This window comes from Parasteatoda tepidariorum, chromosome 5 (assembly GCF_982258835.1).
Source record: "Parasteatoda tepidariorum strain Cologne lab strain chromosome 5, Ptep-v5.0, whole genome shotgun sequence".
Taxonomy (NCBI): Eukaryota; Metazoa; Arthropoda; class Arachnida; order Araneae; family Theridiidae; genus Parasteatoda; species Parasteatoda tepidariorum.
Window position 1 is genome coordinate 75,821,494 of NC_141759.1, and position 12,995 is coordinate 75,834,488.

The 12,995-nt window shown below is 27.1% G+C and overlaps 1 protein-coding gene across 44 annotated transcripts in view; it reads right to left on the minus strand.

Annotated features, from left to right (window-relative positions):
• Positions 1–5,962: 5,962 nt before the first annotated feature.
• The window catches only part of chb (CLIP-associating protein), a 146,244-nt gene continuing 139,211 nt past the window's right edge, over positions 5,963–12,995 (minus strand). For 30 of the 44 annotated variants that reach the window (XM_087164299.1, XM_087164306.1, XM_087164297.1 and 27 more), the window contains 4 exons: positions 12,418–12,564; positions 10,889–10,957; positions 10,106–10,225; positions 5,963–8,207 (listed from right to left, as the gene is read on the minus strand). In XM_087164299.1, the coding sequence (XP_087020425.1) occupies positions 8,100–8,207; positions 10,106–10,225; positions 10,889–10,957; positions 12,418–12,564 (444 nt within the window). In that variant the 3' untranslated portion in view covers positions 5,963–8,099. The remainder of the gene's footprint in view (positions 8,208–10,105; positions 10,226–10,888; positions 10,958–12,417; positions 12,565–12,995) is intronic. The other 14 variants (XM_087164308.1, XM_087164301.1, XM_087164307.1 and 11 more) reach the window with 1 other exon arrangement.

Below are 12,995 nucleotides of genomic sequence, written 5' to 3' on the forward strand. Positions count from 1 at the left end.
TTTACTTCATAAATATCCTATATATTAACTAAAATAACAATTTAATAGTAAAATTTGATTATTTACAATGTTAACATTCACTTTAGTAGAATGGGTAGACTCGCCCCATACGAGAGATTTGTCAGCAGTTTTATAAAAATATACAGTAACAGTGTAACTGTTAATATTTTCTAAAATCGATTTCACAGCTTTAAAGAGGGATAAATAGCGATTCCGAAACACCTATTAAAAGCCTTTTTTCCCTAATATTTACAAAAGTTTGACCATTTGAAAGTTGACAAACTGAAAAAATGGGTAGACTCGCCCCGGTTTACGGTAGTATATAATTTGGTAAGTTAAAAATTTAAACAATTTGTAACTCATTTATGCTTATACTTATGTACACTTAAGGGATTTAAATATTTTTTTTTTTAGTTAGTTTGGAATATCACCAAAAATTTATCTTAAAAAAATTTTCAATTTCATGGCTATTAGTCTTAAAAGTAACTCTTGTAAATTTTTAACTGTGTAACATGTTATAGCAATATTTTTATGGATAGGGGAAAACTAATTTAATTTTTATTACTTTTGTTGTTGTGTTTTTAGCTTTACGATGAAGTAACTGAAAATTTTCGACATTTACAAATTATAAAAAAATAAACTACTTTTGCGACAATCAAGATAGGAAGTAAAATATTTACTTCTGTACAAAATATTTTAAATTATTATTAATTTTTTTGTGTGTTTTGTTTATATTAGTTTTTGTTTTATTGTTAAGGTTTCTCTTAAGTTTATAAGTTTTCTTAATAGTGTTTGTTTAGAAATATTTTTATTATTATTATTCCGTTTGTTTTCAACTTATTTTAAATATCTTAGTTTTCTTTTAATGCATTTCTAGTTGTTTATCTTTCTATTGCTATTTTATTTTAAATTAAGGAATTTTTTTATCTCCATTTTAATGCATTTGAAATACATATTGCAAATATTTTATCAAAATGGCGAAAAAATTAATTTAGTTACTTAAAATTAGAGGGTTCTCACAAGAGGAAAGAAAATTGTTCATTTAAAGAAAAAGAAGAGGAATGCTTGCAAAAAAAATGTAAGTCTTATTTTTACCATCTTTTAAATATTTATTAATATATTTGATAATCAGCTTCACAATTTCTCAGTACAATCTTATATTATCATTAGATAACACTGAAGCATTTAATTATTAACGTAAGCATATATTTTTTTAATCAACTTATATTGGGTGTCACAAAAATTAAGAAAATAGATTATGGTTTAATTCTTTTTTGAAAACCAAAGAATAGTTTCAAAATTAGTAGTTTTTTCTTATAACTGTCGTTGAACAGCAGACTCAACTCCGTAGCCTTGTTATTTTGAACCGAATCCAGAAGACAAGGGAACACCAAGATCAAGTATTGGGAGAAATTTGCCTTCGTGGACTTTTTGATGGAACTAACTGGCATTTGCATTACATGGGGAGGAAAACCTTCCACTGTTAGCATGACAGCAAAGGGACCCATGATCCGTCTACCACTGAGGATATTTTATGTCAGCACTGTGGTCGGTGCAAGCTAGATGGGGAGTTCATACCCAGTTCACGTCAGTGGAAGGCTAACGCTCTATCCCCTGAGCCATCACGGCTCAAAATTAGTTATTAACTTACAATAAAATGCTCTTCTAACTGCAAAAATTTAAAGCAGTGTTTTGAATTGAGTAGTTTAAGGACATAAATGCCTGTGTAAGGGTCCCCTTCAAACAGAAAAATGATTTTATTTCCTCCATGTTAACCTATGGAGTTTTATATGTCACCTAATTTCCTTATTTATTCAATAACTAAACAATTTTTGTTTCCTTCTATTCAGTGAAATGTGCTCCCTTGATCTTAGTTAAGAAATTTTAAAGTTGTGAGTATTTTTTAAAAATACTCACAACTAGGACTGGGCGATATTAGAAATTATATATCGTGATATATCGTCAGTTTTGCATCGCGATATAGCGATGTATCGCGATATAGTATTTTTGAATTTCATTTACTTTAAGGCACAGAAAGTCAGATTTCTATCAAGACTTCATACGCATATTGATTTAAATCAATTTATAAATTTGAAAATATATATGTTTTGCTAAAGAAAGATATTAAATAAATTGACTAAGATGTACAAATCTTACTTAAAATATTTATTGAAAAAAATGTGTGTAGATACAGAATGAAATATTTAAACTTCTTTATCGTTTATAAGGTATAAGCAGTCTTAATTTAAGCTAACCCCTAAAACACCCTTAATGAAAAAAAATATTGTTATTAAACAAAAGCTGATTTTAAAATTTCAAAACATATTTTAATTAAAATAAAAGTTAGATTGACTAAAAGCCGAAGTTTAAAATTAAAAATGTTCGAATTTTAAACTAAAACGTAAACATAAGATTTGTAATAATTTCTTAAAATTTTCGTTCTCTGAAAGATTTCTCAGTTTAAAAATAAAAAGGGAATTTTATAAAGATATCTAGCTGAAATTATTGAAAGAAAATTTAAAAAATTAAAAAAAAAGTTTGTTAAGAAATTCATTATACACTTAAAACAAAGTGTTAAAAATAAATTTTTTTTTTTTTAAAAAAGAAACTTTTTTTAACAAATCAATATTTGCTTGTACTATTATGCGTAAATAATTACAGAATTATTAAGTTCGATCGTAATGTTCAAATTCTGAATGAAGAAGTAAACACAAGTTTTGTTATATTTTCTAAAAATGATCACGCAAATAACAAAAGATTTCTTAGTTTAAAAATAAAAAAATAAATAAAAGTGAAATTTATCAATATATTTACCTAACAGCATAGAAACAAAATTTAAAAAATAAGTTCGTTAAAAAATTATTTGTATGCTTAAAACAAAGAGCTAAATAAATTTTAGAAAAAAATGCTTCTTAAACACTATTTTTATTATTATTTCATATAAATAATTAAATTAAATTAAATAATGACCGAATTATGAACGAAAAACAAAGTAAGGCAAAGTTTCTTAATCAAATTCTTAAAAATAAAAACAAAAGAATTGTGATATTCGGTAATATATTTAGCTAATTAACTAATAATATAAAACGAAAATTAAAAAAAAATAATGATTTTACTCTCTAATAAAACGAAGTAGTAATTGATAAAAAAAAAAAAAGAAATGAATAAAATTCGCAAACTTTTCAAATTCTTTTGAACAAATAAAGTTTATTGACTTATGTCCAAAAAATAAGTTTTGTTTTAACTTTATTTCTAAAAATAAAAACAACTCAAGATTTATAAATTTAAAATCAGTAATAGAAGCCCATTAAATTATTAGAAGTTTTATCCGAAAGGTTTTTAATAAATTAAAAGAAAGTAAAAAAATAACCTAACAAATTTATTTACTTTGTAATTTAATTCCTTATGGGTGCCTTAAATTAGATTTCCGATAATTTTCACATTTAAAAATATAAAAAAAGTTTTGTCAGAAAATAAATAAGAAACTTACCTAATTAATGAAGAAACTTTTCTTTAAAAATTCTTTTCAATAATAGATTGCGTTCAGAACAAGGTTACGACGGCGATCACGAAGTTAATCCCATTGAAAATAATCTACAAGAAACGATTTCAAATCGCGAAGGTGCGAAAACGAACATGTGATATAACGATATAAGGTCTCAAAAGTGATTCTGATTCTACCGCTCATCAGTCAAGGCCGTCTCAACAAAACGAAACAATATCGTCTTCCACAGCGCGAGTTGGCATCGGAACGTAAGAGAAAGTCCTTGCGTGTATCGCTATATCGTCTTCTTCACTCGACGGCTTAAATCAGATTTCTGATGCATCGCTTGGAATGAAAGCTGCTGTATCGGTTTGCCGATATAGGCGTTAAATCGATATGTCGCGATATATCGATTTATAGCCCAGTCCTACTCACAACATTAAAATTTTGTAACTGAGTTCAATAAAATATGTTTTAACGAATAAAAATTATTCGAAAATAAACTGAGAAATTGCGTTCATATTGCTTTGTAGGTTAATATGCAGAAAGAAAAAAAAAAAAAATTGTGCCTGAAAAACATTTCAGTTCAAATGCAGCTGAAAACATTGTCTTTTAGTATTTTTTCTATCTCTATATTTTTCTACTTTCTTCATTTTTCAAATTGTCATTCATTCTTGAGACACTTATCTTATTGCAATCTACAATGCTTGATAATGTATATTACAGATAAGATTCTTTAGAATAGATAAGTGTTCAAATTAACTTTGAATTATATTTTTTTTGTTATTTTAGTTATTGGCCCTGTGGTTATTTATCATGTTATAAAGAAATTTTTTTTAATCAATTCCACTGAAACTAAATTTTTTATAACTTATATTCCATTTAAATTTATAATTTTCAGTTTAGTCCATTAGCTTAAATACGACCTTGCTGTACATGCGACTTGCGAATTTTGAGTTCATTATTAGGATTGTTTTGTTAACTTATATGGAACATGTAGTTCAAACAATTTTACATTTGTAAATCAGTTAAATCAAAAGCAGTTTACTTTTACAGTTAAAATATGTTCTGTACACCTTTATTTTTATTTGTGTAAATTTTTTTTAATTTTAAAACTAAAAAAGAAAAAAGCTTAAATATGTATTCTCAAAAAATCAATTAGTACTTGATGACAAGGTGCTGGATTGTAAATTCGTATCAAAATATATAGTTTTTTAAATTGATCCAAAATTGAAGTTAGATTTCATTTATATTGAAGATTTTAAACAGCAAATAATGCTTAAATCTGTTACATAAACTAATAAATAATAATTTACTATTAGATCTTTGCAAAATAATTTGTTAAATATACATACATATTTCAATAACATCCCTTTAGTTTTATGTTAATTAAATCATACACTAGTATTTTTAAAACTTATTAAATACATATGTAGTTTGTGTTCATAAATAATGAAGATGGACTTTCTGCCATGTGTAATCCAGATCAATTGATTTTGTTTCCTATTTTAAACTTATTTATTCTTCATTTGAAATATTTGTCTTTACAAATTCCTGAGGGGGATTCCTAGCATCTAAATTCTAATAAAATAATTTTAAAAACTTTAGTAATTGGATGATCTGTCACCAACTCTAAAGGAGTATGCTCAATTGTGCACTCTTACAGTAGTACAGTGAGCAAATCTGGGAAATATGATCCTAAAGCAGTCAAAAATATGGACCGCTTAACGTTAATTTCACTTTTTGCATGTTTGCCATATCCTGAAAACTTTTGAGCACAATTGTAAAATTCATTTATCACAAGATAATTTCATTCAAAATATCACTTTTAATAAATATTTATTATTTTTATTTAATCAGGGTCGAAAAAGTTTGAATTATAAGTATACCCATTTTTTATATCATTTCAAAGAAAGTAAATTTAGCCTGGCAAAATACAAAATTTGAGCAAAATTAATCGTATTTTAATTGCACGTCCCTTTTAAAATTCTGATATCTCAGGAACTATTCGATTGATTACATTCTTTATAATGACGGACAAAATTGTATACCTTCTTACAATTCAAACTTTTTTTGACTTATTAATAAAATAATATTTACTAAAACTAATTTGTCTTTGAATAAACAAATTTTATAATTCTATGCAAATTTTTTCGAGATATGACAAAATGTGCAAAAAGTAAAATTAAGAGGACCACTCACCTGAGACCATATTTCCTCAGATAGCAGTGTTTCGGGGGTCAGAAATCCAAATTCTTAGAAAAAAGTACATAGATTCTGAGCAAGTACCCCTCAAACCGTCATTAGATCGAAAGTTATTCAGGCTGTTGATAACTTTTTATTTTATGTCTTGTACACTCCATCGAATAGCACAAAGGATTTATTTTCAAGTATGCATAAATGACAAACTTTGTAAAATAAAAAATTGCCATAATTTTTTGATTTTACAGCTGTGGAATGATGGAAAAACAAGAAGCAAAAAAAAAAGACTAAGTTTATTTTTAGATAAAATGTACACTATACAAGCAAATTATTTTTCAAGACATTTAGCAGAAGAAAATAATGTCAAAGATTGGATGAAACAATGAAAAGTAAAATTATGGCAAAGGCTACAGCTTGCTGTGCAAAAATATTTAAATCAAAGTGGCACTTGGTTAAGATTTTTTTTTTTTTTTTAATCCTTTTAAAAAACTAAAGCTCTTTCAATATATACACATAATAAAATAAGCACATTCCTCTATACTGCTAGATTTCAAACAAAACACATGATTAAAAAATGCACAGAACTCATCACCATGGTAGTCATAACTCAAAAAAATGTTGTATTTAGAGGAAAGTTTATGAATTCAGTTTTCAAAATGTGATTTTGTTAAGAGTTAAAACACATCACAAATCAAAACTACCTTGCTTATGTCACATTATGGAGGTAGCCATTTTGACTCTCATCAACTCTCCACATTCTGAAATCTAATTTATTATGAAATAAACTTGTGTCGGTGTGAAGGCTCTCCTTTAAAAATACGCTTACGTTATTCCTTCATACTAAAAGTATTTTGCACTCAAGTACATATTTCGATTAATAAAATTGTTAGTGTTTTGAATTTAAACTGAGCATTTTATATTCATACAAAAAAAAAAAAAAGTTTCATCTTACAATCATTCTTGATTCTCACTCAAATTTTTTACAATTTGCACATACAATTCACAACACTTCGTTAATGCAATTTGAAACATTAAAAGAAATTTTTCTTTAAAATCATGGATAATTTTACCAACTATGTACATTTAAATTTATATGATGAATCATGCACAAGCTTTCACTTATAATTTTTGCATTTAAAAAAAAGTTTGAAATAAACTTTAAAATGTTTGAAGACAAATTAAATGTCAACTAATGTTTATTTTTTATTCATCTTAAAATAACGAACAGGGGTTCCCATCAACAGAGAGAAATAAATACTAAGAAAAATGATAATTATAGTGAGGTTATCTTATATCACAGAAATGTGTTATTAAAAAACTTATCATTTAACAGCTTCGTGAATAGCGGAAAAACTTATCTTGAAACATTTTCGGATCCTTTTTAATAATTTCAACTACAAAATTATGCATAAGCAATTTACTATATTAATTTTCAGAAAATGTATCACTTTTACATTCAACTGAACTTTAACAGCAGTGGCTACAAGCTTAACATTAGAAAATTAAAACATTTATATAAAATAATCATTAATCAATCCCATATTATTTGTTTAAAAATATTGAAAGCTTTATTGATTGTTTCATGCGTGGATCTAGCATGTAATTTAATTGCATATACAATATCGCATGACATTTACTAGGTTCTCTCAAAATAACCGATTATTTGAAAAAGTCTGCTGTTTTCTGCTTAGAAAACCAGAAAATTGGTTCTTGCTAAGTTTTTAAATTAATAAATGGCACTAACTAAAGTACTTGCTATAGTGCTTGTTAATTAAGACCTTAGCCAGATTCACCACAAACAAAGGTTATTTTAAAACTGTTCTGTTACAGTTTTTCTCCATAGTTACCTTAATTTTTCCTAGTTAAACACCCAGCTTAATTATTTAAAAGATAAACATTTTGGGAACCACTGTCACTTAAAAAAATTTAATTTTAATGTTCCATTTAATAAGAGGGGAGGAAAAAAGGCAAATGGTTGGGAATAATATTATTTACACTATACCAAACCCAAGGGTTAGTTTACAATATTAGATATACATATATAAAATTACAAAAAAGATTATTTCATGCAGATTTAAAGAGCTACAGTTTATATTATACAACTATAGAAATTTCAAAATATAAATTAATTTCTGTTTGTGTTTCACTTGTCTGAGATCATATAAAAAAAAAACCTTTCCTTGGTATAATATTAGATAAATTAAAACTACATTATGAAGAAGAAAATATTGTGCAGAGTGCACATTTTCCTTGATGTTAATGATTGCTAATTATAAGAAGTAATCAATCATTAGTAGTTAAAGCCACACCAGCGGCTCTTGCTGCTGAGTCAAGTTATATGTCCTTCTGAAAATCAATAGCTCAGTGGTGGTGCAAGTGGTTTTCCCCCTTTTTTTTCTGGCTAGAGAAAGGTTTACTGGCTGCTAGAGGATGGAGGATTGCCTGGTGACCCTGGCGTGCTGTCGCTCCCACCATTCTGAGCCTGCTGAGCTTTCTTGATGTAGACATTTAGAAGTTTTTTCTGACAAAAAAAAAAAAAAAGGCTAGGATTAGATTTCAAAATTAAATTACACAACTGGTATACTATATTGTATAAAAACGTTTTATCATTAATCAAGCATAATTGTTTTATTTTTTCAAAGATTTAATTGGAGAGTAAAAATAATTACGCAAATTATTAAAAAAATTACATAAGAATAAATGAAAATGGCAAAATTAGATGTCCGAATGCAATACAGTGAAACCTCCTGTTATGGACACTCCTGCAAAACGGACGCCTCTCAATACGGACATATTTTTAATTCCCCAGGAATCTTCTATGAATAAACCACTATGTACATTCTCCGCAAAGCGGACACTCCCGTAACCGGACAGTCAATTTGGTCCTGAAATGTTCTTTTATCTCTACAAACCGGACACTACTTTTTCTAAAGAAATTGCAAGCTAAAAAAATGCAACTTTTCACCATTTTTAAAGCATGCAAATAAAAAATTTTGCCTTATCCATAACTAAAAATATTGTTAAGCTATTTCACCACCAAAAAATCAATCTTTCTCCTGTCACCTTGCCTTATCTTTGTAAAGAAAGGAGAGAAAATGGTACTTCACTCCTGAAATAATTCTGACATTGGCATCTTTTCATCTGGACCACACAGGTTATGAGAACCCCTCAAGTTGAAATGACTTCTCTTAATGCTTCATCCCCATTGAAAATTTCTTTAATTTTCTTATCAATTTGAAGACTGTATTTAACACAACTGGGGTAAAAAAAATAGAACAGAAGTATAATCTTTGAGGTGTTTATATAAATGAAACATTTATTCAGACACTTGATAGCTGATCAATTGTGAATAATCATCTCCATAGGTCCTCATGACTTACAGGTATGCATCACTTTTTTTCTGTGAATCATGGGAGGTTTATTTTCCAAGAAGGTATTAACCATGTTCCCTATCAAATGATAAGTAGGTGTAAGGGGATGTGAACCTAATAATTGAAACGGACTGAGGACAGTACGCTCCTATTTGGTATCATATGTCTAACTTGAGTATCTATGCTAATAGGAAAATTATATTTATTTATCTGTAGCTACATCCAGAATTCATTAATATCAAACTTCTTTATCTTTCTTATTGTTTAAATAAATATTCTTGTAGATATTATTTAATTATTTCTACATCTTTGAGAACATTCTAAAAACAATTTAGGGGTGTTAAATTTCGTTATTAGGGTACCCTTCCTGTAAATGGACAAATTTTTTGGTCCCATGAATGTCCGCTTAACGGAGGTTTCACTATATTAATTTGCTTCAAACAGCTCATGCACCAGGTTTCATATAGATAGGAAAACTAATATTTTTGTGTTTATTATACAAATTGCTGGAACCCAACTTTTAATCCATCCATGTTTTTAAAGTTTGAATAGATTAGTTTATTTACACATTAGTGAATGTAAAATTTTCTACAGACTGGTTATTTATCAACATCTTTGGACAAACAAAATATTAAAAAATTAGAAAGAAGCATATAAGAAGTAATACACAGAAGGATCTTGAATGCAGAAAAATATTTAAAATCTAATAATTGATCTATATCGCTTAAAACTCACATTACATAAAAAGCAAGGAGCTACTTTCTAAAGTGTGAAAATTTAAACTTCAGTAGTTATAGCTTTAAAAAATAAGAAAATTTAATGTATTTCGAAGGAGAAAGTGATTAAGAAAAGAATCCTAACCTTTTGACAGTTAAAAATTTGAAGAAAATATCATTGCAATGTCCTTCGTATAGTATAAATAATAATTATCAAAATAACCAAATTCTTCAAAAATAGTTAACTACTATTAAATGAAACCAAAATTATATTTACTATCAACTGTTTTATTTTTAGGAAAAGGAGATAATTTTAAATAGGCATCACTTACCTTACAGCTATTTAAACTAGATAAATAAGGCTGCATCATAGTCTCCCCCACCTTGCAATGGATAGCTACCATTGAAAATACTGCAGCTTTTCTCACTGGACTTTCAATATGATCATAAGCCTAAGGAGAGGTAGAAAGATTTGTATATAAACCAATTTATTGTATGTCTTTATAATGATAGGATAACTAGTTCCAACTAATAGTACTATAAAGTAAATCATAAAATAGTAGTAAGAAATAACATTTGTACTCTTTATTCATAAAAATATCAATTAATATAATAATCCTAATTGAAGATTAATTTGTATAATATAATTTTCTAATCATCACATGAGGAGGTCTTAGACATGAATCAGATTAAAAATTTTAAACTTTTGGTGTTGGTAAATAAGAATTATGAATGACTAAGGTAATATTTTTTTAAACCTTTAGTTAATGTTTGTAACAAAACCTTTTGCACAGAGCAATTATACTGAAAACAAAATAATTCTAGTCCTAGTAATTAATGTTTAAATTTTTTTCTACCTTGTAAAATATAATATTATAAAAATAATTATAAGGAATTTTTGTATTGAAACGGCTACTAAAAATGTAAATTAAATAATAAAACCAGTTCCTGTTGATAAGATTTTAAAAAGTGGCTCCCTGCACAAGATATCTCAACTTTCTAACTAATAACTATTAACATTAATTAAAACAATGAATGATAAGTCTGTCATTGGTTTTATGATTGACAATTGAACATTTTCATAACATTATTTGAATAAACATTATATTACTAACCTTTAACAGTGCTGGCATAATATCTGGTAGAAGATTTGTAACAATTTTTGTTGGATGATGTTCAACAAGCTTCAAAATTGAAAAATAAATTTATATAAGTACATTAACAAAGAATATTTCAATATTGATTTCAAGGCATTCATAAGCAAGATTTAATTATTTTTTCTTTTGCAAAACATGAAGAGGTTATTTTGAGATTTGTAACTAAAAAAAACGACTGAGACTGGAAAACTATGCAGACAGATTGAAGGATAGTTAGTCTATGTAAAGAACTCTTCATCTGGACCAAGGCAGTGACTATGGTTATGGGGTATAAGAGATATAAAAAAATTCTAATAGATCGGTTAAAGCGTTGAAAATTTTTCCATAGATAACTAGTAACTATTTCGATCTTGAGCATAACTTTTATCACCTTTTAAAAATAAAGTTAATAAGTTTAAGCATTTCACTTTTACTAGAAAATTCAAACTGATAAAAAAAATTAACTAATTTAATTTTTTTATTGTAATTTTAGAAATTAAAGCATTTAAAAATTAATGAACATTCATAATAAATAAAGTAAATAGTGAGAAACTAGCGTGAAATAAAAAACAACATAATTCTGTCAGAATATGTTCAATATATTTTTTCTTGTTATGTGTACTAAAAAAAAAACAACCAATTGCATAAAAAGCATCATTTTAAATCCATGCTCAATCCCTTAGCAATTTTGAAATTGTATATGTTAGACTAAGTTAATGATGCAAATAAAGAAAGAAACTGAATTCAGCTGACCAAAAGTATAAGAAAACAATCACTATAAAAATACTTTAGTTCCATGTATGACATGACAATGTAAAAAAGTGTTATATGAGTTAGAAACCATAAGTTTGTTCCTACTGTTAAAGTTGTTGCTTAAACAGACCTCCACAAATCAATATATAAATAATTTGTTCCCAAAAATAGCAAGACAGTATGCTGCAAAATGTGCATAAACTTTAGATTTTTCCAAAAAGAGTAATTTAAATCCTAATACAATATATTTAACCTTAAGTTACTAACATCTGAAACTTAACGAAAAAAAAAAGTTTGGATTTGGTTTAGTAGAGAATTTAGTGACAATAGCTGGAAATACACAATATTGCACCAAAAACATACTTGAGACAGCAAGTCAAATATTGGTGTAAAATTGTAGAGAAACAAAATCATTTAAGGACCATGGGATCTGTGTTTAATTCCTTAAAAATTTGATTTGGAAATGACAGTTATAACAGCTAACAAATGAAAATCTTTCAAAAAGAGCCAAAACAAAGGAAATTCTAAAACGGAAATAGAACTGGCATGATGAAGTATTTAAGAGTGCTCTGAGAGATAGCATGCGTTGCTCTCTCATGTGCCTCAGAAGAAAAAAGAGCAAGAGGAAGATCCAAGCTTACTTTACAAAGTATGCTATTAAATGAGTTATAGATCTTAGGGATTTCCAGATGGAAACAGATTTGTTGCTCACAACATTGTTAAGTGAAAGGATCTGCTAAAAGTCTTATCCTTACCTTAGTTAACATTTTGATGGCTGCCTGAGTCATATGCATTTGTTCAGAAAGTATTAGAGCATTTAATACTCTCACACACTGATCGGGTGGTAAATTAACAGCGGCAACAGCTGCACACATGTCTGCCATTTTGGTAACCTGTAAATGCTTTACATAAGAATTTATAAAAATAATAAACAGGTAAAATAATATCAGCACATTAGCAAACATCAGTTCTCATTTATCATCATAATAAACTGTGTTCAATCAGATTTAATTTTAACTGTTTCAATTTGACAACATTAAACAAAAACAAGCATAGTTTAAGCTAATGTACATGAAAAAAAAAAAAGAGAGAATGAAAGCAACACTATTCTGAATTAGCACAGATAAAAAATTCATTCATCACACATAGAATGTTTTTTTTTAAAAGTTTTTTAATAGTTTAGTTCTTCAATAAATTATAATAATATTTTAATTTTTAAAATAGCTGTTAATTGCTTACACGTAACAATACCATGGTTAGGAAAAACAATACAATCCATACATATTAAGCAATAAAGAACATACTAATTGGCAAGAGGGTCAAATCTTTATTT